The following is a 23,060-nucleotide window of genomic DNA, read 5'->3' as shown; positions in this document are numbered from 1 at the left end:
TATACCTGTCAAACATTGGTCTAATTATGCATAAAAATTCCTAGGGAAATGTTGTATACATTCTTCCCTTAAAGGCACTGTGTTTCAATTTAGATTCATTTTTTTAATGCAGAAAAAGTTTTCATTAGTATGGTTTTTTAATCTTTTTTTTCCTTCCTCTTTGCTTTCTGGCTTGTAGGAAAGTCCTTTCCCATCAAAGGCTTAGATGCATATTTATCTATATGTTCTACTTCTCTCATAAATTTTTGGGTGTATACCTTGGGAAACGCACAAGTGTACAGTTTCTTTTTTTCTCCTTCTGATGTCTAGTTGATTTACCCCTCTACAATATGTATGTGATCAGCTTTACAGATGAATTAAAATATAGTGATTATCAACCACTAAATTTTTATATATGTGACACGAGAAGTTGGATCATAAATCCTTCCACAACTCAAGTAATCGTCTCTTGTGCCACAATCATACTTTTAATTATCAAATTTTAATTACTAAGACTTTTCCCACTGAGACTATAGAACTAATGCATAAAAACATATAAGACTCTCGTATCATGAGTCTCTGATAATTTCTTTTTTAACCATAATCATGCTGCTGCTGCTGCTGCTAAGTCGCTTCAGTCGTGTCTGACTCTGTGTGACCCCATAGACGGCAGCCCACCAGGCTCCGCCGTCCCTGGGATTCTCCAGGCAAGAACACTGGAGTGGGTTGCCATTTCCTTCTCCAATGCATGAAAGTGAAAAGTGGAAGTGAAGTCGCTCAGTCGTGTCCGACCCTCAGCGACCCCATGGACTGCAGCCCGCCAGGCTCCTGCATCCATGGGATTTTCCAGGCAAGAGTGCTGGAGTGGGGTGCCATTGCCTTCTCCCTAATCAATATCAAATTGGGAGGAGATTCCCACTGGGCTTTTAGACAAATTTTCATTAACAATGAACAAACCAATTTGGGGAGAATTACATTTTTTCAACACTGACTCTGTGTCCTATCCGTTAATATGAGATATTATCAAATGAAATAGTTTCTAAAAACTATGTTTTAGAAAATATTTAATAATATTACAGTACTGGTACACAAACAGACAAGTGTAACAAAACAGGAATCCCTTTGTCAAACCCTAATTTGTATCCTATAATTTTACATACTCAATACTTACTGTTCCTACACTTTATATTTTTTCCATTGGCTGTATATCTGCCCATGAACACTGCTTTATTAATGTATTTCTGTAATATATGGCTCTAGTATCCTGTGGCCCACTCTTTCTCCCACATTATCCTATCAGGCTTTGACACAAAAGGAAGGAGAGGATAAGAAATCATCTCTTTTATTAACATTTAGGATGTATCTAGATTTCCTCAATAAACAGGGAAAAATTTTTAAATAAGGTATGAAACTCTTAATTGTAAATCCTTATTCAATTGATGGACTCACAGATTCAGACTTTAATGGTCAAATGCAATGGTGGTTTACTACAGGATAATCAGTGTAACAGACCATACTAATAGATTGAAGGAAAACTACATGATTAACTTAACTGATGCAGAAAAAGCATCTGACAAAACCCAAATCTCGTATGAGAAAAGCGCTCAACAAATTGGAAAAAGGAGGAATTTCCTCAACTTGATTAAGGGCATTTACAGAAAACCCACAGCTAAAATCTACTCAATGGTGATGGCCTGAAAGCGTCCCCTTAAAGATTAGGAATGAGACAAGGATACACACTCCTGCCACTTACAGTCAACACTGTACTGAAGTTCTAGCTAGAGCATTAAGGCAAGAAAAGGAAGACAACTAGATTGGAAAGGAAGAAGTAAAACTATCTCTGTCCACAGATGACATAATTTTAAATATAGAATAAGATCCACAAAAATATTATTTCAGCTAATAAGTTCAGCAAAAGTTGTACAAGACCAATACACAACAGTCAGCAGTATTTCTTTAACTAGCAATGAACAATTCAAAAAGGAAATTAAGAAAATAATCCCATCAATAACAGCATCAAAAAGAATAAAATACTTAGGGATACATTTAACCAAGGAGAGATAAGACCCTACAGTAAAAACCACAAACAGTAATAAAAGAAATTGAAGAAAATAAAAATAAATGGAAACACATTTCTCGTTCATCAATGAAAAGACTTACTATCATTAAGATCATAATACTTCCCAGAGCAATCTAAATATTCATTACAACCCCTATTAAAAAATCTCAATGGCATTTTTTACAGAAATGGAAAAGCTGATTTTAACATTTAAACGAAATCTCAAGGTACCCCAAATAACCAAAAGAATCTTGAAAAAGAACAAAAATGGAGAACTCACATGTCTTGATTTCAAAGCTTACCACAAAGCTACACGAATTAAGCAATTAAGCATGGTGCTCACATAAGGCTAGATAGACAAATGGAATAGAACTGAGAGTCCAGAAAGGAACCCATATATTTATAGTCAGATGATTTTGACAGGGGTGCCAAGACCATTCAATGGGAAAATAATGGTAGAGGGACAAACAGATAATCACATCCAAAAGAATGAAGCTGAACCCCTCTCTCACACAATATGCAAAGGCAAGTAAGAACAAAAAGTTAGATAAATTGGACTGTGCCAAAATTAAAGACCTTTGTGCATTATAGGCCACAATCAAAGAAATGGAAAGACAATCTACAGAATGAGAGAAAATACTTGCAAATCACTTTATCTGATAAGGGTTTAGTATCCAGAATACATAAAGAACTTAACAAAAAAGACAATCCAATTTAAAACTGGGCAAACAGCTTCTACAGACATTTCTCCAAAGATCAACAAGTAGCCAACACAAGAAAAGAGGCTCAACATCATTAATCATTTAAGAAATAATCCTGAGGGATCCTCTGGAGTGACAGCAATGTTCTATATCATGACTGCGGTGCTGGTGATACAGCAGTGTACACCTGTCAGAACACATCAAATCACACATTAAAATAAGTGTATTTTATTACATATTCATTACACTTCAATAATGCTGATTTAAAAAAACTCAGTCGTGATTACTCTTTAAAAGTCATGGTTGGCATTTATGTAAACCTACTTCCCTAATATGATCAGAATGTGCTTATGATACCTATTAAGCAAAGCAGTGTAGATGTTATACATTGAAAGTGGTCATAAACAAAAGGTATAACTGCCAAATAGTCTGAATTCTCAAATAATTAATAAACATAGTTGCTCACCAATTCTGGAAGAGGGCAAACAGTTCCAGTATTCATATACAATCCTTCAGCTATAATGAAACGTCTAGTTACACGAGCCTTGCGAGGATTCTTTAAAAGAAAAAAACAGACGTTTTAAACTTTAGTAACTCCAAATACAGAAATCTGTTAGGTGCTTTCGAGCTCTTTCACCCTACAAGATGTATTCACCAAGATAAATAAATAAATAGACTAAATTAATTTCAAGTTTAAGGTTTGAGATCCTGTTACGATGAGATGAAAAATAGTGCTTTCTTCTCCCAGGTATGTTTTCAGGTCACATAGCCAATGAGGAGGCCTCACCCAGAAATATAAACTTAAGAATCTGAGAATATTAAAACAAAATCACAACCCTCCAAGCCCAGAATGACTGGGAAGGGACCCAAGGGAATCTTCTGGGGGAGAAGTGGATGTTTTATGTCATGACAGGGGCCAGGACACTGACTATGGCTTCATCCAGTGATGTTCAAAGGTGGTGTAGTGGAGGGACTTAGTCAAATAACACATGCCTTTCCACACCCCACTGACATCAAGTCACTAATAAACCACTCCCACTGCTGAATCTGTGATGTTTCAGGTATACTGCACTTAGACAATTTCACAGACAGAGTTTGCCATCACCTTTCTACTCCAAGGTGTCTTACTTCCAAGCTTCTAATGAACAACTAGAAATTCAAATAGCAGAGCTGTTTTTTAAGATATATTGTGGAGCCCACAGCTGTAATGCTCAAAAAAGTGTCTACTGAAGTACGCAAAAGTTTACATCACTGAGTTTTCTTGGTCATCTTCACTCCGCCATTAACTCAAACCTGGAGGCTGTGGGTCTCCTGGGAGGTCACAGGTGAGGATATGGGGGCATCCTGCTTCTCCTTGCCTTTCAAGAATGAAGTATCTTTCTTATGATCTTAAAATAATCAATGAAGGAATATTTTATTCCTATAATATTCTTGGGAAATGAAAAAGTACAAAAAAGAATTTAACAAATGAGCTTATCGCACCACACACTGATGAACTTACTTTGTTTAAATCAGGATTTTGGTGCAATAGTTTTAGGATGTGAGTTTTAAAAATATTATTTGTGAACATTTTTACACTATTTAATATTATTTAAACCATGATTTTAATGGAGATTTACTACTTCACCTTATAGCTTTACCACAGATTAATTAATTATTCCCACAGTATTGGATTTAGTTGTTTCCCTCATTTGGTTTTTCCAATTCACATTGTGAATATTGGTTGATCTTTGACACCATTTCTGATTATCTTATCTTCTAAAGACAGAACTCCAGAGGATATGGGTATTTATAAGAATCCTAAAATATATGCGCCCATTTATCCTCTAGAAAGGCTGTCACAACTGAAACTCTTATCAGAGCTATAGGAGGACCCTTTGTATTATCACATACATCAGTGTGGCACTGATTACTACCATAAAAGTTTTCCCTAATTGGACAGGCAAAAACTTTTACCTTCATTTCTGTAATTGTTAGTGAGGTCAGACTAAGTTTTATTTGCTCAGTTGTTTGTATTTCTGTGAACTGCTGTTTTTAATCTACTGTCTTTTTTTTTCTTAAAGAAGCATTAATATGGGATATAAGAACTCTAGAAGAAAAGGAATGAAAAAAGGTATAAACCCCAATAGTTGGGAAATTTTTGACAAAAAAACTTTGATCCAAATCCAGACTAGACGGCAATATTTTAACTCACTTTCAAAGTAAAAACAAGCATCTAAGTAGAAAATATGTAAAATTTTAAATATGAAAATAAAATTTTAAAAGACTTATTTCTAAAAATCAAAATGTAAAGTAATTTAGAACGCTTACTCTTGGCAGGAAAATATGGTATGAATTAATAAAAAGGTAAAAACTATAAAAAGGAAATAAATTTTAAGATAATTCCTGGTTATTCACTTTAAAAAATTTCCAGATTGTAAATCTTATAAAATACATACACACAAAACTTGAATATGTTGTCTTCCAAATTTGTACAATGTTAACCTGGCAAAATAACTCTACAGCAGACCAGTCCATTGGTCATACTTCCTATGGCAGTGTTCTTCAATACGGTAGCATTCTATTACTGAATCATAATAAGGGGCATCATTTTACAATTTGTAGAAAGAATTCATAGGTGGTATGGTCTCAATTTTAAGGCATTCCCTAACATCTATAGATTTCTCAATTGTGTAATTACACAACACGGCTTATAGCACATCTACCGCAGAAGAGCGGAGTCTACGCATATTCATCACAGGAATGTGCATGATCGTGCAGTGCTGCTCCTAGGCTATCACCTAAACAAAGACAACTGAATCCAAAAGAAATAAAACAAGTATCTAGAAAAATGGGAATTAACACAAAATTAAGAATGTGATGAACATCTTTATCAGGTACTCTAGCAATGGATGAGTCGCAGTGGAAAAGTCCACCTGAAAGTGGTGTTTCAAACCAAGCATCTGGTGACCAGGTTACTAGTACATCTACATACAGTGGTCCCTGCTGCAGAACCACAGACCAGAACTACCTTTTCCATCCCTGCTGTCGGGGCAAATAAATGCTAATTCTAACGGTGATGCTTTGAACACGTTTCCTCTATTTCCCCCTTTATCAGAACAACAAGGAGCAAGTTCCACTCCACCAATTCCCTCCCTGCCCCAGGGACCTATGCAGGTGCTTACTGGAGAAGACTTTGATGCTGGGAGGGATTGGGGGCAGGAGGAGAAGGGGACGACCGAGGATGAGATGACTGGATGGCATCACTGACTTGAACTCTGGGAGTTGGTGATGGACAGGGAGGCCTGGCGTGCTGCAATTCATGGGATCTCAAAGAGTCGGACACGACTGAGTGACTGAACTGAACTGAACTGAACTGAGAAGTGTAAACAGGCTGCAGGAGGGAAGGAAACCATGCTTGAGGCAGTTGCTTCCCATAGGAAGCAGTCGCTCAGAGCTCTGGGATGAGGCTGGGGTCAGAAGAGTCTCATAAATTCATAAATGAAGATATGTTGCCACTGTTTTCTTCAGTGGACTGATACATGATTTATTCTGATATGAATAAGTCTATTTTGAACTCACTAGGTATATCCTGTTAACACTGTAATGAATTCTGGTGTTATTTCTGTAGAGTTGAGTATATATATTCCTCCATCTCCAAAGTGCATGCTGTTTTTCTTTTTCTCTTTTTAGAAAGCTGCCTAGATACCCTTCTTCCAAATTTGCCACATATAATGATGACAATGATGAGGCAATTACTATCAGACTTGCCTTTCTAACCTGAGGTACATTTAATAAGCAAGAACACCTTTATTTAATACCCAAATGTGATCCACGGGCAAGTTTTCATGACAAATTACCATTTCATTTATAATTTAGCTAGTTAGAAAGTACTAAAGAACTGCATAATTTTCTTCAAAAGAATCATACCTTTTGATCTTCAATCTCTTGTTCTTTTAGTAGTCGCTCTAGGTCATCCATATCATTATGGTTAAACAGCTTAATGTCACTACGTGATGCCTGTAATCCCTTCTGAATAGCAAAGCAGGCAGCTTTATCTCTGCAAGAAAGACAGACCCACCAGAATGGGGTTTAAAGGGTCTTGTCAACATTCTCAGAAAAGGAATGCTTGCTTTTATAAGTTGACCAACATCCACTTGTTAAACTGAACAGGGTAAATAGGTAAAATATATTTGAACATTAATACATCATTGTTTGCACTTCACTCTGCAAGTCTTTCCACCTAACTACTATACTGATTCTGTTCCAAGAGGCACACTCTTGCCATATTTTGACCTTTGAAAAATCAGCATGCATCTTACTGTATGGATGGCAAATTAATTTATTCACAGTAATTTTCTCATTCTGAAAACTAAATGAAACATTGATGCATCTTATCATCAATAACATCTCTGATTTGACTGGCCACCACTCTGCCATTACTTTGCCATGAAAATGGATACTGGACTGCTGACTCTACATAACCCAGGGGAGAATGCTGAGTCATGCAGATTAAACTTCAGTACGATCTCCCAAATTGAGTTATTTGTGGTGAGAGGGTGGAATATCATTTTTAAATTAAGTGTATTATTTAAAAGTTCAAACAAGACTTCTACTTCTGGGGAGTAAGACATCATTAATTTTTCCTATTTTTTTCACTGGGTAAAACCAAAAATCCTGGAAATTGTGTATAAAACAAATATAAGACAATACTGAAAAATAAGAAAAAGCAGACAAGCAAGGGATGTAAGAAATGACATGAAACAAGTTCCTGGATTTTCCTGATTTAGAACTGATGGAAAAGGCAGTGACACCCCACTCCAGTATTCTTGCCTGGAAAATCCCATGGACACAGGAGCCTGGTGGGCTGCAGTCCGTGGGGTTGCTGAGAGTTGGACATGACTGAGCGACATCACTTTCACTTTTCACTTTCATGAATTGAAGAAGGAAATGGCAACCCACTCCAGTGTTCTTGCCTGGAGAATCCCAGGGACAGGGGAGCCTAGTGGGCTGCCGTCTATGGGGTCAAGCAGAGTCGGACATGACTGAAGCGACTTAGCAGCAGCAGGCAAACTGGAAATGCCAACAGGCATAGACAAAAAAGGTCTGACAAAAGTCTGCTCTCCGTAGCCAAAAGGACAGGAAAGGGGGCAGCTCAGCAAATGATAATGTCTCTGTGAGTGTTCTTAGTCACTCATGTCCGACTCTTTGCAATCCCATGGACTGCAGCCCGCCAAGCTCCTTTGTCCATAGGGATTCTTCAGGCAAGAATACTGGAGCAGGCTGCCATATCCTCCTCCAGGGGATCTTCCCAAATCAGGAATTGAACCCAGGTCACCCACACTGCAGGTGGATTCTTTACCTTCTGAGCCACCAGGGAAGCCCAATAATGTCTCTACTGCAACCAATCAAGAACAACCTGGGCCTGTCCCCTCCACATTAGCAAAGGCTCAGGGGGAACCAAGACTCTAGCCCTTGCAAGGCCATAACAAGGCTCCCCAACACCCCCAAGGGAGTTGTCACAGAAGACAACCAGGACTTGTATGCATCCCTACTGGATAGTAACGAGTGGCTCCCACTGTGAAGACCGTGTGGAGAGACCCAACTTCCAACCCTCTTGCATGAGAGGCACTCTCCCCTCTCTATGCTTAGGGTATGTCAGGGGAGGCTCAGAGAAAAGTAGGACTCTCATCAACAACCAGCAGAAATGAAAATAACCCCATGTCAGTGTCAATGGAGGCCCAGTGGAGACCCTGGACTTGTATTTCCATCTGGCACTAATGAGGCAGCAGTGGCCCCTGCCCCTGTTGGAAGACTGTCAGAGAAACAATTAGAACATTTAAATAAAGCATAAACTCTAATAGCATAATATGAAGATGTTGTCACACCAAGAACCAAAAAACGTTAAAAAATGGAAAAAAAAATAAACTAATGTAGGTAGTGAGATGACAAAGCTGTCAGGATTATCTGTCAATGACTTCAGAGCAGTCACAATGAAAATGCTTCAATGAGTAATTACCAACATGCTTGAAACAAATGAAGAAACAGGAAGTCTCAGCAGAGAGAGGGAAGAAATAAAGAATCCTGTGGAGATGTTAGAACTGAAAAACAAAATAGTCAAGAGAAAAAACATAGTGGATGAGCTCAAAATCAGACAGCTAAAAAGATAGAACAGCAGAAATCAAGTCAATGTAGACAGCAAAGAGAAAACAGACTAGAAAGAAAAGAACAGAGTCTCAGGGATCTGTGAGACTACAATAAAATATGCAACATTCAAATCTGTGGAGTTCCAAAGAAGAGAACCAAACAGGTACTTAAATAAATACTTAAATAGCTGAAAAAAGTCCCAACTTTGGCAAGAGGCTTAAACCAACAGATTAATGAAGCTGAGTGAAATTCTTCCAGGTGAGCCCAAACATATAAATGCCAATATAATTTTAGTCAAATTTCTGAAAACTAGTGACAAAGAAAAAATTCTTGAAAACAGCACCCAAAAAATGACATCTTACATATAAGAGAAAAGAAATTTGAGTGACAGTACATTTCTCATCATAAACCATGAACACCAGAAAAAAGTGTCACAATGTATTTCAAATGCTAAAAGAAAAGACTGGCAACCAAAACTAGCAAAAATATTCTTTAGTAATGAAAAAAAAACTATGAGAATTTTTCTTAAGCGGGCCTCCCTTAAATGAATGGCTACGGAAAGCTATCCACATAGAAATAATAAATAGATAAAATAAAATAACTGTACATTCTGATGAAGGAAGAAAGAACAAAGCAAAAAGCATGAACAAACACAGTAGGCTTTTCTTCTCATGAGTTTTCTAAATGATTTTTGGATGGTTAAAGTAAAAATTATAACACTATCTCATGTGGTTCTCAAGGTGTTTATAAGAAATACTTAAAACACCTGTATTATAAAAAAAGATATAAGTGATTGTACTATATAAACAAGAAAAATAAAAATGGAACTCCCAAACACACTCAATTAACCCTGAGAAAGGCAGGAAAAAGAAAAAGGAAAACAAAAAACAAACAGAACAAGTAAGAAATGAAAAATAAAAACTGGTAGATCAAAGCTCTCAGATCATGAACTCCTTATTGCCAAATTCAGACTGAAATGGAAGAAAGTAGGGAAAACCACTAGACCATTCAGGTATGACCTAAATCAAATCCCTTATGATTATACAGTGGAAGTGAGAAATAGATTTAAGGGCCTAGATCTGATAGATAGAGTGCCTGATGAACTATGGATGGAGGTTCTTGACATTGTACAGGAGACAGGGATCAAGACCATCACCATGGAAAAGAAATGCAAAAAAGCAAAATGGCTGTCTGAGGAGGCCTTACAAATAGCAGTGAAAAGAAGAGATGTGAAAAGCAAAGGAGAAAAGGAAAGATATAAGCATCTGAATGCAGAGTTCCAAAGAATAGCAAGAAGAGATAAGAAAGCCTTCTTCAGTGATCAATGCAAAGAAATAGAGGGAAACAACAGAATGAGAAAGACTAGAGATCTCTTCAAGAAAATTAGAGATACCAAGGGAACATTTCATGCAAAGATGGGCTTGATAAAGGACAGAAATGGTATGGACCTGACAGAAGCAGAAGATATTAAGAAAAGGTGGCAAGAATACACAAAAGAACTGTACAAAAAAGATCTTCATGGCCCAGATAATCACGATAGTGTGATCACTCACCTAGAGCCAGACATCCTGGAATGTGAAGTCATGTGGGCCTTAGAAAGCATCACTACGAACAAAGCTAGTGGAGGTGATGGAATTCCAGTGGAGCTATTTCAAATCCTGAAAGATGATGCTGTGAAAGTGCTGCACTCAATATGCCAGCAAATTTGGAAAACTCAGCAGTGGCCACAGGACTGGAAAAGGTCAGTTTTCATTCCAATCCCAAAGAAAGGCAATGCCACAGAATGCTCAAACTACCGCACAATTGCACTCATCTCACATGCTAGTAAAGTAATGCTCAAAATTCTCCAAGCCAGGCTTCAGCAATACGTGAACCATGAACTTCCAGATGTTCAAGCTGGTTTTAGAAAAGGCAGAGGAACCAGAGATCAAATTGCCAACATCTGCTGGATCATCAAGAAAGCAAGAGAGTTACAGAAAAACATCTATTTCTGCTTTATTGACTATGCCAAAGCCTTTGACTGTGTGGATCACAATAAACTGGAAGATTCTGAGAGAGATGGGAATACCAGACCACCTGACCTGCCTCTTCAGAAACCTATATGCAGTTCAGGAAGCAACAGTTAGAACTGGACATGGAACAACAGACTGGTTCCAAATAGGAAAAGTAGTATGTCAGGGCTGTATATTGTCACTCTGCTTATTTAACTTATATGCAGAGGACATCATGAGAAATGCTGGGCTGGAAGAAGCACAAGCTGGAATCAAGGTTGCCGGGAGAAATATCAATCACCTCAGATATGCAGATGACACCACCCTTATGGCAGAAACTGAAGAGAAACTATAAAAGCCTCTTGATGAAAGTGGAGAGTGAAAAAGCTGGATTAAAGCTCAACATTCAGAAAACGAAGATCATGGCATCTGGTCCCATCACTTCATGGCAAATACATGGGGAAACAGTGTGACTTTATTTTTTGGGCTCCAAAATCACTGCAGATGGTGACTGCAGCCATGAAATTAAAAGACACTTGCTCCTTGGAAGAAAAGTTATGACCAACCTAGATAGCATATTAAAAAGCAGAGACATTACTTTGCCAACAAAGGTCTGTCTAGTCAAGGCTATGGTTTTTCCAGTTGTCATGAATGGATTTGAGAGTTGGACTGTGAAGAAAGCTGAGCACCGAACAATTGAGGCTTTTGAACTGTGGTGTTGGAGAAGACTCTTGAGAGTCCCTTGGACTGCAAGGAGATCCAACCAATACACTCTAAAGGAGATCAGTCTTGGGTGTTCTTTGGAAGGAATGATGCTGAAGATGAAACTCCAATACTGTGGCCACCTCATGCAAAGAGTTGACTCATTGGAAAATATCTGATGCTGGGAGGGATTGGGGGCAGGAGGAGAAGGGGACAACAGAGGATGAGATGGCTGGATGGTATCACCAACTCAATGGATATGAATTTGAGCGAACTCCAGGAGTTGGTGATGGACAGGGAGGCCTGGTGTGCTGCAATTCATGGGGTCGCAAAGAGTCAGACTCACTGTGCGACTGAACTGAACTGAACTAACTGATAGAACATATTCCAAAAGAGACCACATCACAGGCCACAAAACTAACAAATTCACATTTTCCAAAGGTTTGGGAAACGAACAACAAACTTCTACATAACCTATGGGTCAAAGAGAGTATTAAGGAAAATAAAATCCAAGGAACTACATGAAAATGAAAATAAATACATCAAATTCATGGAACACAACTATAGCATGATGAGGTAAATTCATAACACTAACACATTAGAAAAAAAGAAAAGCCTCAAGTTAGCAATTGAAGTTCCCACTTTAAGAACGTAGAAGGAATAAGATAAACTCAAAATGAGGAGACAAGAAATAGAACAGAAATCAGCAGAAATGAAAACAAAAATACACTGTACACAAAAAAAAATCTATGAAACAGAGTTGATTTTTTTTTTGAAGATCAATAGAATTGACAAATTTCTAACAAAAACAACAAAAAAAGAGAATAGACAAAAATTACCAGTCAGGAAGGAAATGGGCTTCTAGACATTCGAAGGATAATAAAGGTATATCACATTAGAAGGATAAGAAAGGAATACCACAAAGTATGCTATACATATAAATTTGATGATTCAGAAGAAATGGACCAATTCGTTGAAAAACACTAACTAACAAAACAAACAAACTCCAGGCTCAATTGTTTTTACTGGAGAATTCTAACAAATGTTTATAGAATTTCTCCAGAAAATACTACAAGAGGAGAGAACACTTTCAAATTGACTTCAGAAAATATTATTCTGATGCCAAGATTGCTGCTGCTGCTGCTAAGTTGCTTCAGTCATGTCTGACTCTGTGTGATACCATAGACAGCAGCCCACCAGGCTCCTCTGTTCACAGGATTCTCCAGGCAAGAATACTAGAGTGGGCTGCCGTTTCCTTCTCCTATGCCAAGACTAACAAAGTCTAAAAACAGTTAAGTATGGCTAGTTATCAGGGAAATTTAAACTAAAACCACAAAGAGATATCTTTATACACCTACAGAATGACTACAACAAAAAATAGTGACAACACCAAATGTGGCTGAGGATGTCAGAAAAACTAGATCACTTATACACTGTTGACAGAAATATGAAATAATATACCACTCTGGAAAACTTTTTTTAAAAGTTTCTTAAAAAATGAAATATGTAACACTGCATGACCAGCAACTGCACTGTTTGGTCTATATTTCAAAGAAATAATAACTTAAGCTCACAGAGAAACCTATACGTGAATATTTATTGCATCTTTACTTGTAATAGTCCCAAACTAAAAACAACTCTGATGTCCTTAAGAGGTGAATGGTTCAACAAACTTTGGTGTATCCATACTATGGAATGTGGCTCAGCAATCAAAAGGAACAAACTCCTGTTTTACATAACAACTCTGAAGAATCTCTGGAGAATTCATTCAAAATGAAAAAAGGCAATCCTCAAATATCACCTACTATATGATTACATTTGTACAGCAATCTTGAAATGATGAAATTACAGAAATGGGAGAAGAGAGTAGTGGCTGCCAGGGGTTAAAGAGAAAACAGGGTAGAAGGAACATGGGTGTGATAACACCAGGGATTATCTTGACTTTATCAGTGTCTACATTCCAGTTTGAAACTGTATTACAGTTTTGCAAGAGATGATCTTTGGGGAAGACTAGGTAAACGGTCCAGAAAAATCTCTGCATTTCTTACAGGTGTACGTAAAGCCACAATTATCTCAACATGAAGCATTTCATTAGAAAAGGGTACATAAAGTAACAGAAAGATAAAGTAACAAGGAAAGACTTAAGTATATGAACAACCATTGCTTTGAGATCGGTAGACAAAGCATTATCACGGTTTACTACAAAAGAAAGAAAATGAAACCTCGGGTGTATTGCCTACGACAGAGGATGAGATGGCTGGATCGCATCACCGACTCGATGGACGTGAGTTTGAATGAACTCCGAGACAGGGAGTGATGGACAGGGAGGCCTGGCGTGCTGCAATTCATGGGGTCGCAAACAATCGGACACGACTGAGCAACTGAACTGAACTGAATGAATTTATCAAAAACAATTCATTAAACTACTTACTAAATAAATAAATTTTTACCTCCAGTGTTCCTATCTTCAAACAGATTTCAGGTGGAATATTTAAAATTATGTACAAGGAAATAATTAAGTTGTCTAATGATGTACTAGAAATTTAAGACTTGAAAGTGAATTTAGACTAGGTTTCCCAGCAACTAAACCAAAAGGACAATATAGTATTTATTATCTGACAAAGGAAGCATACAAGTTCAACTGTTAACTGTAAGCTTTTTCTAGACTTTAAACTCAAAAGTGAATTTATGGGGCGGTACTTGTACAAAGCAATACTGGATGACATTGTAGTTGTAACTATGCTTTATTAAAAATCTAGTCCCTCGTTGGGGACTTTCTTAACTTTCCAAAAGCAAACATACATGGACACTGGACGTGTGGTATTGCTGCTTACCATAGAGGGGAGGAAGAGAGTGAGGGCTGGCAGAGCCCAGGCAGCAGGTTACAGGCAGCGTCAAAAGTACCTGCCACTAGCCCAAGCCTCTGTTATCTTATGCGTAGATTATTAAATAACTTTTAATTTTAGGTCTCAGACTGACTTTTGCTTCCTCTTTAACACTGTAGCCAGAATTTGGTTTTGTCACACTTCACTTAAAGCTTCCATTGTTCATAAAAATAGAGACACAAGTCCTTATTATGAGTCCCCCAACTCATGACTTCAGTGTTCTAAACAAGCCATGGAGCAAAATCAGCAGAGACCAAGAGTTGCAGCGAGGGCACCGAGAAGTGGAGTGACTTTAGCAGGGAGTGTGAGTGGGCTATGATCACAGACTCACAAGGACACCATGCTGTCTGGAGCTACACAGGGAAGGCAGAGGGCTGGCCCCTTCCTGCAGAAGTTTGACCTTCTCAATGTTAAAAAAAAAAAATCAATATTTTAGGTAGATGATCTCTAACAGAGACATTTTCTAGGAAGGCCAATATTATTTCCAAAGGAATTTTGATGAGAAATGTAGGTAAAGGTTACTTACACAAACACAATGTCCCCTCTCTTAGAGTAAGCAGGAATAGCACTGGCTATAGTGGCAAATCCATATGAGTATATTATGGCTTCTTCTGTCTTCATAAATTTTGCTAGGCGGTCTTCTAAATCCAAGTGCACATCTAGTTCAAGAGTAAAAAGTTAAATGGTTAAAAGGTCTTTTAATTTTTTTTCTTTGACTAAAGAAGAAAGAAAATAACAGAGGCAGTTTAGTTATTAATAGTCACCTTGTGGTCAAATGTAATTGTTTTTAGTTACAAGTTATACAATATCTACTAAGATAATTCCAGGCCCAAACTATTTCTATACTCTGTGAACTGAGTCAGCTACTTATTTATCCATAAATATATGACTGAGATGGCTCTGACTCTGGGTTTTACTTTCATATCACTCTAGCAGTAAGATTTCAAGGCCCTGTCACTTTGCCTGCTTTAACTTCTCTCAGTCAACAATGCTGAGGTGTTATTAACATACATTAATGCCTTTTTGCATTTTAGCAGAAGTGACCAAACCAGGCATGAAGACAACCGTCAACCAGCTTTTAAAAGGAAAAGAAATACAAAAGCAAAGTCGTTAAAAAGAACTCCACACACTCTGCATTGAGAGGGAGACTTTCTCAACTATGGTGGTCACTCTGCTGACAGTTTGTGTCAGCATTTATTGGTGGCACCTGCCATTACACTGTAGGACTGAGTTTCTGTCTGAATTTTCTTTTTAACAGTACTGGTGAATTCAAATGTAGAATACAAAGAGAAATACAGCCCTTTTATGGAAGCAGCTTAGGAAGAATGTTGATGTAATTATAGGGATAAACTGTAATTATTAAACTGTTTTTTTCCTTCTCTCTTACATCATGGTTCCATATAGCCTTTCACCTTCCTAGGCCCTCAGATGAAAAGACCAGCGATATCTGGAATAAACAGTATCCTGACTGGCTTTGAACTGGAAAACTTAAAGGTATCTTGAAGCATTACCCGAGAGCAGAAAATTTTTTTTAACTTCCTTTAGCTCTTTTAACTACGGCAGGACCCAAGCCTGGAGAACTAGATCAGCATTTTACCCATGCCCTGTGCAAGGAGAACTCAGAAGCTGATACAGGGAAGATGCAGCCAGGCCCCTCTAGCCTTGTAGTTTCAAGAGAAAGAGGACGAGCTCAGAGGAGTAAAGGCAGACTTTCAGGCAGAGCCGGGGTACGTCCACAGAGAGGACAGTAGGCAGTGGCAGAGGACCTAGATGTTCTCCAGTAAGGGGTGAAGAAGGCCAGTGGCCCAGCAGAACCCTCCCTTCAGCCTAGATGTCGAGGACCTGTAGGTGGGAGCATCGCACCAAGAGGCCCCTTCAGCATCAGCCTTCCCTGCAGTATGCCCCTCCCCACCAGAGGCATTCCTGGTGAGAAAGGGGAGAAGGAAAAGACCTGAAGGACTGAGATATACAGAAGAAACAACTTAATCTAGCCCACGGTAAGGGACAGGGACCTAGTTAATTATAAAGCTTCCATCACCTTCCAGGGAGGGGTAAGTTCAGCAATAGGAATAAACCATTTTTTAGAACATTTGACTAAAGTGTCTAAACTCTGTAAACCCACTTACTGATATATCAGAGGCAAGCTAATCTTATTGCAATGCCTTTTAATTAATAGGAGACAAAATTGAGAATTATAAAAGATACAACTTCACAAAGGACTACATTTTAAAAAGGAGATGAGGGCTGTCTAACAATCTCAGTTAATTCAACTGTTAATTAAACATTTAGTAAGTGTCACATAAAGATACTCTGATAAGCACTGGGTCAGGGAGAAATCAGGGCTCCTGCCACTTGACAACGGAGAAGGCAATGGCGCTCCATTCCAGTACTCTTGCCTGGAAAATCCCATGGACGGAGGAGCCTGGTAGGGGTCGCGAAGAGTCGGACACGACTGAGCGACTTCACTTTCACTTTTCACTTTTATGCATTGGAGAAGGAAATGGCAACCTACTCCAGCATTCTTGCCTGGAGAATACCAGGGACGGGGGAGCCTGGTGGGCTGCTCTCTATGGGGTCGCACAGAGTCGAACACAACTGAAGCGACTTAGCAGCAGCAGCAGCAGCCACTTGACAAAGTGAGACAGCTAATAGAGGCATCTGGCAGTTCTCAATGGAGAACTCTGAGCCTACAGGGGAGACCATTGAGTGAGAGATGAGACAACACAGAGGGTCCGAACTAAATCCCAATTTGATGGCAAGAGAGGTACAGTGAGGAATTAGAAAATTCAGCAGCAACATCCGAAAAATAAAATAAATCAAAGTCTACTTCATTCAGAGACTTCTTAAAGGATGATACAGAATTGTGAAAATGAACTATTTACCCCATTCTAATCAAGCAATGATTTAAAAACAATCTAGGTATGCTTCTGCCCATTTATAAGTTTAAAAGTATACCAATATAGCCTGAAAGTGAAAGTCACTCAGTAGTGGGCAACTCTCTGCAACCCCATGGACTATATTATACAGTCCCTGGAATTCTTCAGGCCAGAATACTGGAGTGGGTAGCCTTTCCCTTCTCCAGGAGATCTTTCCAACCCACAGATAGAACCCAGGTCTCCTGCACTGCAGGCAGATTCTTTACCAGCTGAGCCACAAGGGGAAGCCCAAGAATACTGGAGAGGGTAGCCTATCCCTCCTCCAGCAGATCTTTCTGATGCATGAATCGAACTGGGGTCTCCTGCATTGCAAGTGGATTCTTTTTTTTTTTTTAATTTTTTTTTAATTTTTTTTATTAAATTTTAAAATCTTTAATTCTTACATGTGTTCCCAAACATGAAACCCCCTCCCACCTCCCTCCCCATAACATCTCTGTGGGTGATCCCCATGCACCAGCCCCAAGCATGCTGTATCCTGCGTCAGACATAGACTGGCGATTCAATTCTTACATGATAGTATACATGCAAGTGGATTCTTTACCAACTGAGCTATCAGGGAAGCACTCCCATATAGACTATTACATAGAAAATACATGAAATATCACTTGATTTCCATTACCAATCGAATAGTTTTTATAACTGATACTTTAATTAGATCAATATTAAATAAACATGAGATTTCACAATAACAAGGTCTAGAAAGATGCATCTCAGTTGATCGAAATGGTACCAAAGGAGTGCTGAGCTTTTCAAGCATCAAACCTGTGATAGCAACACCACCAAGTCTACAGACTTGATTTTGCTCCTGCTTGCCCGCCATTCTATGAGGTATGTTGCCACGGAAAGGTTTCAGGCAAAAACCTGACAAGAACAAGGAAAGCAGAAAAGCACCAGACATCTAGCTTTCTCCATGCGGCTGAGCACAAGCATGTCTCAGGTGTGCCTTCCTTCTCCTCTTTGTTAGTGTCCTCTGAGCACCTTCCCTACACGAAGACCCCCACCACTCCACTGCCTCTCATTTCTGATCAGATGAGAGGGCAGGTCCCACGTAGGAGGCCTCCTTCAAATTACAATGCTACCTCTAAACCGGGAATTATCTATGGCAAATCTCAACAATTTAGCTAGCAGGAGTACTACCCAAGTCACAGTGAAATGCTTTCATTCATCATCTCCATTTCAAAAAGAAAAAAGATGCTGTGGATACAGACAAATTCTCTGCCAGCCACAAAAAGGGATTTACAATCATTCTGTAGATCTAAATGATTCTCTTCATTGATTAGCAATAAAACAAATAAAAATAAATAAAACAAACACATCTTGGCTCTGCTTTAAGGGTTTAGAGTTAGTAACTCAGTTGATAAAAAAATTATGTTAATACTCTCATCACACATACTCATAACCATTTTTATGTCATTACCATGAAGTAGTAAGAAGAATCTTTCTACAATAAGTCAGTGATTTACTGGTTCTTATCTAGTCCCGGAAGCTTAAATAAGACAGGCCTTTTCACCTCCTAACTAAAACACTGGGCTTTAGCTGACGTCAGCCTTGCAAAGCAGGTTTTGTGACAGGTGAATGAGGATAGCTGTGTAACTTCTTTTTATGTATGATATTACTCTGCAATGAAGAAATTTTCAACAAAAGGGTGAGGGAGGCAGCAAACAGAAAAAACTGCCAGGGCATGTTCTTTGACTCTGGATGTCTATCTTCTGTGTGTATGATCCATTTCAACAATTAGATTCATAGATTTGCACGGGGCATTCTTTAATTCACTGCTAGGAAACAATATGGCAGGCAAGAGGCTATGGCAGGAGGTGACCAGAAGGCCTCCGTGTCCTCTCAGCACTTGCTGCTCTTTCTGGCACTTGCTCCCTCACCAGAATGTAACAGATGGGAGGCGAGGCTAGGGTAAGATGCCCCACACCAAGCACAGAGCCTGGCCATGTGGTCATCACAGGGGCTCAGATCTGGGCTCCCTCACTGCCTGCTGTGAACCCCAGACAGGCCTAAAACTGTTCCGTCCCTCTCAGGTCCTTCCTCTGTCAAATTGCAACAGCTGTACCTACCTGAAAGGACTGTTAGGAGAACCGCAAGAGTTAATGCTCATAAACACTCAGAATAACGCCTGGCATGGAAAAAGCAGTATACTGTGTGTTTGTTCAACTAAATTAATATTTGTAGAATAAAAGAAAATGCTTTCTTCTTTTAAAAGGAAATATCAGATATGTTATCTTCTAATGAAGCTATCTAAATCCTGGATATCCAAATATAAGGCCTATCTTATATTAAAGTCACTTGGTTCAATTTCCTATTTATCAGAATAAAAGGAGGTTTTATGGCCAAGTTCTAGTTTGTTGTTCAGAGGAAAAACCATAAAATTGCCAACTTTAAAACAGTTTAAAAACAACCTACTATATTTTCTCTTTTATCTCCATATTTTTATGTTACATACTTTTTTTAAATATCTGAGACTTGAACAATTTTTCTTAAAAGTACAAATATCACATATGTACTCATTAGAACACAAAAACAGTGCTGAATGTTTTCCAGAATGCTTTCGCATGCAGTATTTTTTCACAAACAGTATCTTATGTGATTCTTACCAAAATGTTCTAAGTTGCACAAAGATCATTCCCTGCCTACACTGAGAAGACTACAATCCCATGACTGGTAGAAGGAAGTGGCAGATCTAGGAATTTTATGACCAAATGCTTTTCCTACTAAAACATGCAGTCAAGATGCTACAACAGAGAAAAAATATCTTTAAAATAAACAAATGAACAGTTCTTTACTACTGGCTCTAAAACACAATTAAATGTCACTATCTCTCACAATGAAACCCTGCCAGTAACTGTCTTTTGATTTAGTTTAAGACCATAGAGCCAAGTATGTATTATATATGTAAGGCAGACCCCAGGCCTGAGGAATAAACAAATAAATGAGATCTGAATGCATTACAAACAAAATAAAAAGGTTCAACAAGAGCAATTATCAAAGGCACTGGGACCGCATTAGCCTTAGAGAAAAGGAAGGCTCCACAACTTGATAACACCATTTGATTGATTCTAAAATGCACATTAAAACAATAAGAGGAGAAGGTGGAAAAATCTCTGATTCACATGGTCCTTTACTATATAAGACAATTTGCTGGGCCTTTAGGAGCCAGGTAAACATTTAGCCTAAGAAACTAGAGGAATTTTAATTCAATTCTCAATTTTCTTTTTTCTGTATTAATCATCTAGTATCACCTAATTTTACTATCAAACAATAAGCAGAAAATGTTTTAATAAGGACATTTGCTTTTCCAATATGTGATTTTCATTCATTACTTGAAATGTTGAGAAAAGAGCTAAAACAGGCAACATTTTCTTCACTGAAAATAGATGCCTCAATGATCCTTTCAGGAAAAAGACAAAATTAAAAACAACCTTTTGCTGGGCCAGGGAAAGAGACCCTAGTCTCACAAACGCACAAGCTACTAAAATGAAAGGAAAGGGGTCTTCACTTCTGCTTTAATGCTTGGTACAAAGGGTTAATGTACCCTAAATATTCAGAGTAATTTAACTGTAGAAGGTATTTTAGAGATTTAAAATATAGCCTTAGCAGATCTCAGGTAGCTTCCTTGAACTTACCTACACTGAAATTTCAAGGTAATGTAATACAACTACAATAATTTAAGTGATCAGTCCCAGAATAAGGAAAAACATAGAAAATATCCTATTGAAAAAACAAAAAGTAAAAATACATGCAATATACATATAAAGGAAGGAAAAAAGACGATAAGCAAGCATGGATAACTGCTGAAAAGGAACAAAGCAAGTTAACAGGAAGGACAATATACTCAGAAAACATTACACGTTACTCCAGGCTGTAGGTTTGGTGTCTTATTACAAAACCATCACACGGCAAATTAACCTTCAATCTTTGTCCAGATACCACAGTCTGTTTGAAGCTTGAACTACAATAGGATAAGAATGATACGTGTGAGTGGGTGTGTGCTGTTATTTAGTCATGTCCAGCTCTTTGAGACTCCATGGACTGTAGCCCACCAGGCTCCTCTGTCCATGAGATTTTCCAGGCAAGAATACTGGAATGGGTTGCCATTTCCTACTCCATGGGATCTTCCTGACCCAGGATCGAACCCACGTCTCCTTCATTTCCTGCACTGGCAGGCAGATTCTTTACCACTGTGCCTGCCACCTGGGAAGCCCAAGAAAGACACAGTGACAAATAAAGTAGTTCACAAAAGAGCTGATAACACAACTATGAGTTTAGTACATTCAGACATACGAGAGATTAAATTTAAAACAAACTTGAACAGCATACTACGTATATATGGTATGCTATCATTTTTGTAAAACTGGGGTGAAAAAGTATGAAAGTGGTTTGCATACACTGAACAAAAGTCTCTGGAAGAATTAACAAACTACTGACAGTAGCTGTCTTTTCTGGGAGGCAGAATGACAGTAGGGAGAAGACTTCACTATCTTTTTAAACCTTTTTGAGATTTATATCATGGACTGAATTATTCAATCAAGAAAATTAATTTAGGGTTTTATGAAAAGTGAAATAAGTCAGATAGAGAAAGACAAACACTGTATGATCTCACTTATATGTGGACTCAAAAAAACAAGCAAACAAACCACAATGAAAACAGACTCATAGAGAAGAAATATGTGGCTGCCAAAGGGAAAGGGGATGAGGAGTGGGGAGAATTAGATACAGATTAAGACGTACAAACGTCCCATTATAAAATAAATAAGCAATGGGGATGTAATATACAGCATAGGGTATATGGCCAATAATATTGTAATAACTTTAGGGACAGATGGTTGCTAGACTTGTCATGGTGATCATTTCATAATGTATGCAAATGTCAAATCACTATACACTTGAAACTAACAATATTTTTTGTCAACTATATTGCAATTTAAAAATTAATCTAAAAATCATTAAAGATTCCCCACACACATACACACAAATCTGGAAGCACACAGCATCATATTATGCATATTTCAGGTGATTCAAATGAAAAATTAGGCGATTATAACATATTTCCACAGTTCTAGGAAAACTGGTCTTAAAGATTTGAAACTTTTTTTTCACTAAATTTTACAATAAATCTCTTATTGGTCTTCTCAGATAACTCTCCAGCAAGAGTCAAGGCCACACAGGCAAATAAAATCTGCTAGAAAGAGAGGCTTTTAAGAAAGCAAATTCTTTACCCCAGCAAGCAGATCATGGAAAGAAAGGCTTGTTGATCAGATTACAACAAATAAACCTGTAAAAACAAGAAGTGCCTTTTCTAGTGTTCTAATTCTTATCAAGGAAATAATACCCTACCAATAAAAAGTAGGCAAACAACTCATGTTTGCATTAGGCTAGAAGAAAGAGGGAGGCTCTGATCTAAGCTCTTTAAAGTCTTTGATCTTCCCATTCTGACTGCAAATCAAGAAACTTGTTTTCTAGTTTTAGGGTTGAAATTAATTAGCAGTGTAACCATGAGGAAGTCACTTAACCTCTCTGAGCTTTCTAGTTCTCTTCTGAATAGCTTGGATGCAGGAATACAAGATTTTAAAGATCCTGTCCAGCTGCAGGATTCTTGGACACCAACTCCCATGATCTGTTTCCAATACAAATAATTCAACCACTAAACTAGCTAAGGGATAAAGAAAGGTGCT

The 23,060-nt window shown here is 38.1% G+C and overlaps 1 protein-coding gene across 1 annotated transcript in view; it reads right to left on the bottom strand.

The window, feature by feature from the left end:
• SPTLC1 (serine palmitoyltransferase long chain base subunit 1) overlaps positions 1 to 23,060 on the bottom strand; it is a 65,478-nt gene that overhangs the window by 19,498 nt on the left and 22,920 nt on the right. The window contains exons 6-8 of the mRNA XM_068974048.1: positions 14,970 to 15,102; positions 6,649 to 6,778; positions 3,206 to 3,295 (exon numbers count right to left, since the gene is read on the bottom strand). Of these exons, the coding sequence (XP_068830149.1) occupies positions 3,206 to 3,295; positions 6,649 to 6,778; positions 14,970 to 15,102 (353 nt within the window). The remainder of the gene's footprint in view (positions 1 to 3,205; positions 3,296 to 6,648; positions 6,779 to 14,969; positions 15,103 to 23,060) is intronic.

This window comes from Capricornis sumatraensis, chromosome 6, assembly GCF_032405125.1.
Source record: "Capricornis sumatraensis isolate serow.1 chromosome 6, serow.2, whole genome shotgun sequence".
Taxonomy (NCBI): domain Eukaryota; kingdom Metazoa; phylum Chordata; class Mammalia; order Artiodactyla; family Bovidae; genus Capricornis; species Capricornis sumatraensis.
The sequence above is the reverse complement of the archived record's forward strand: the minus strand, read 5'-3'. Positions and strand labels throughout refer to the sequence as shown.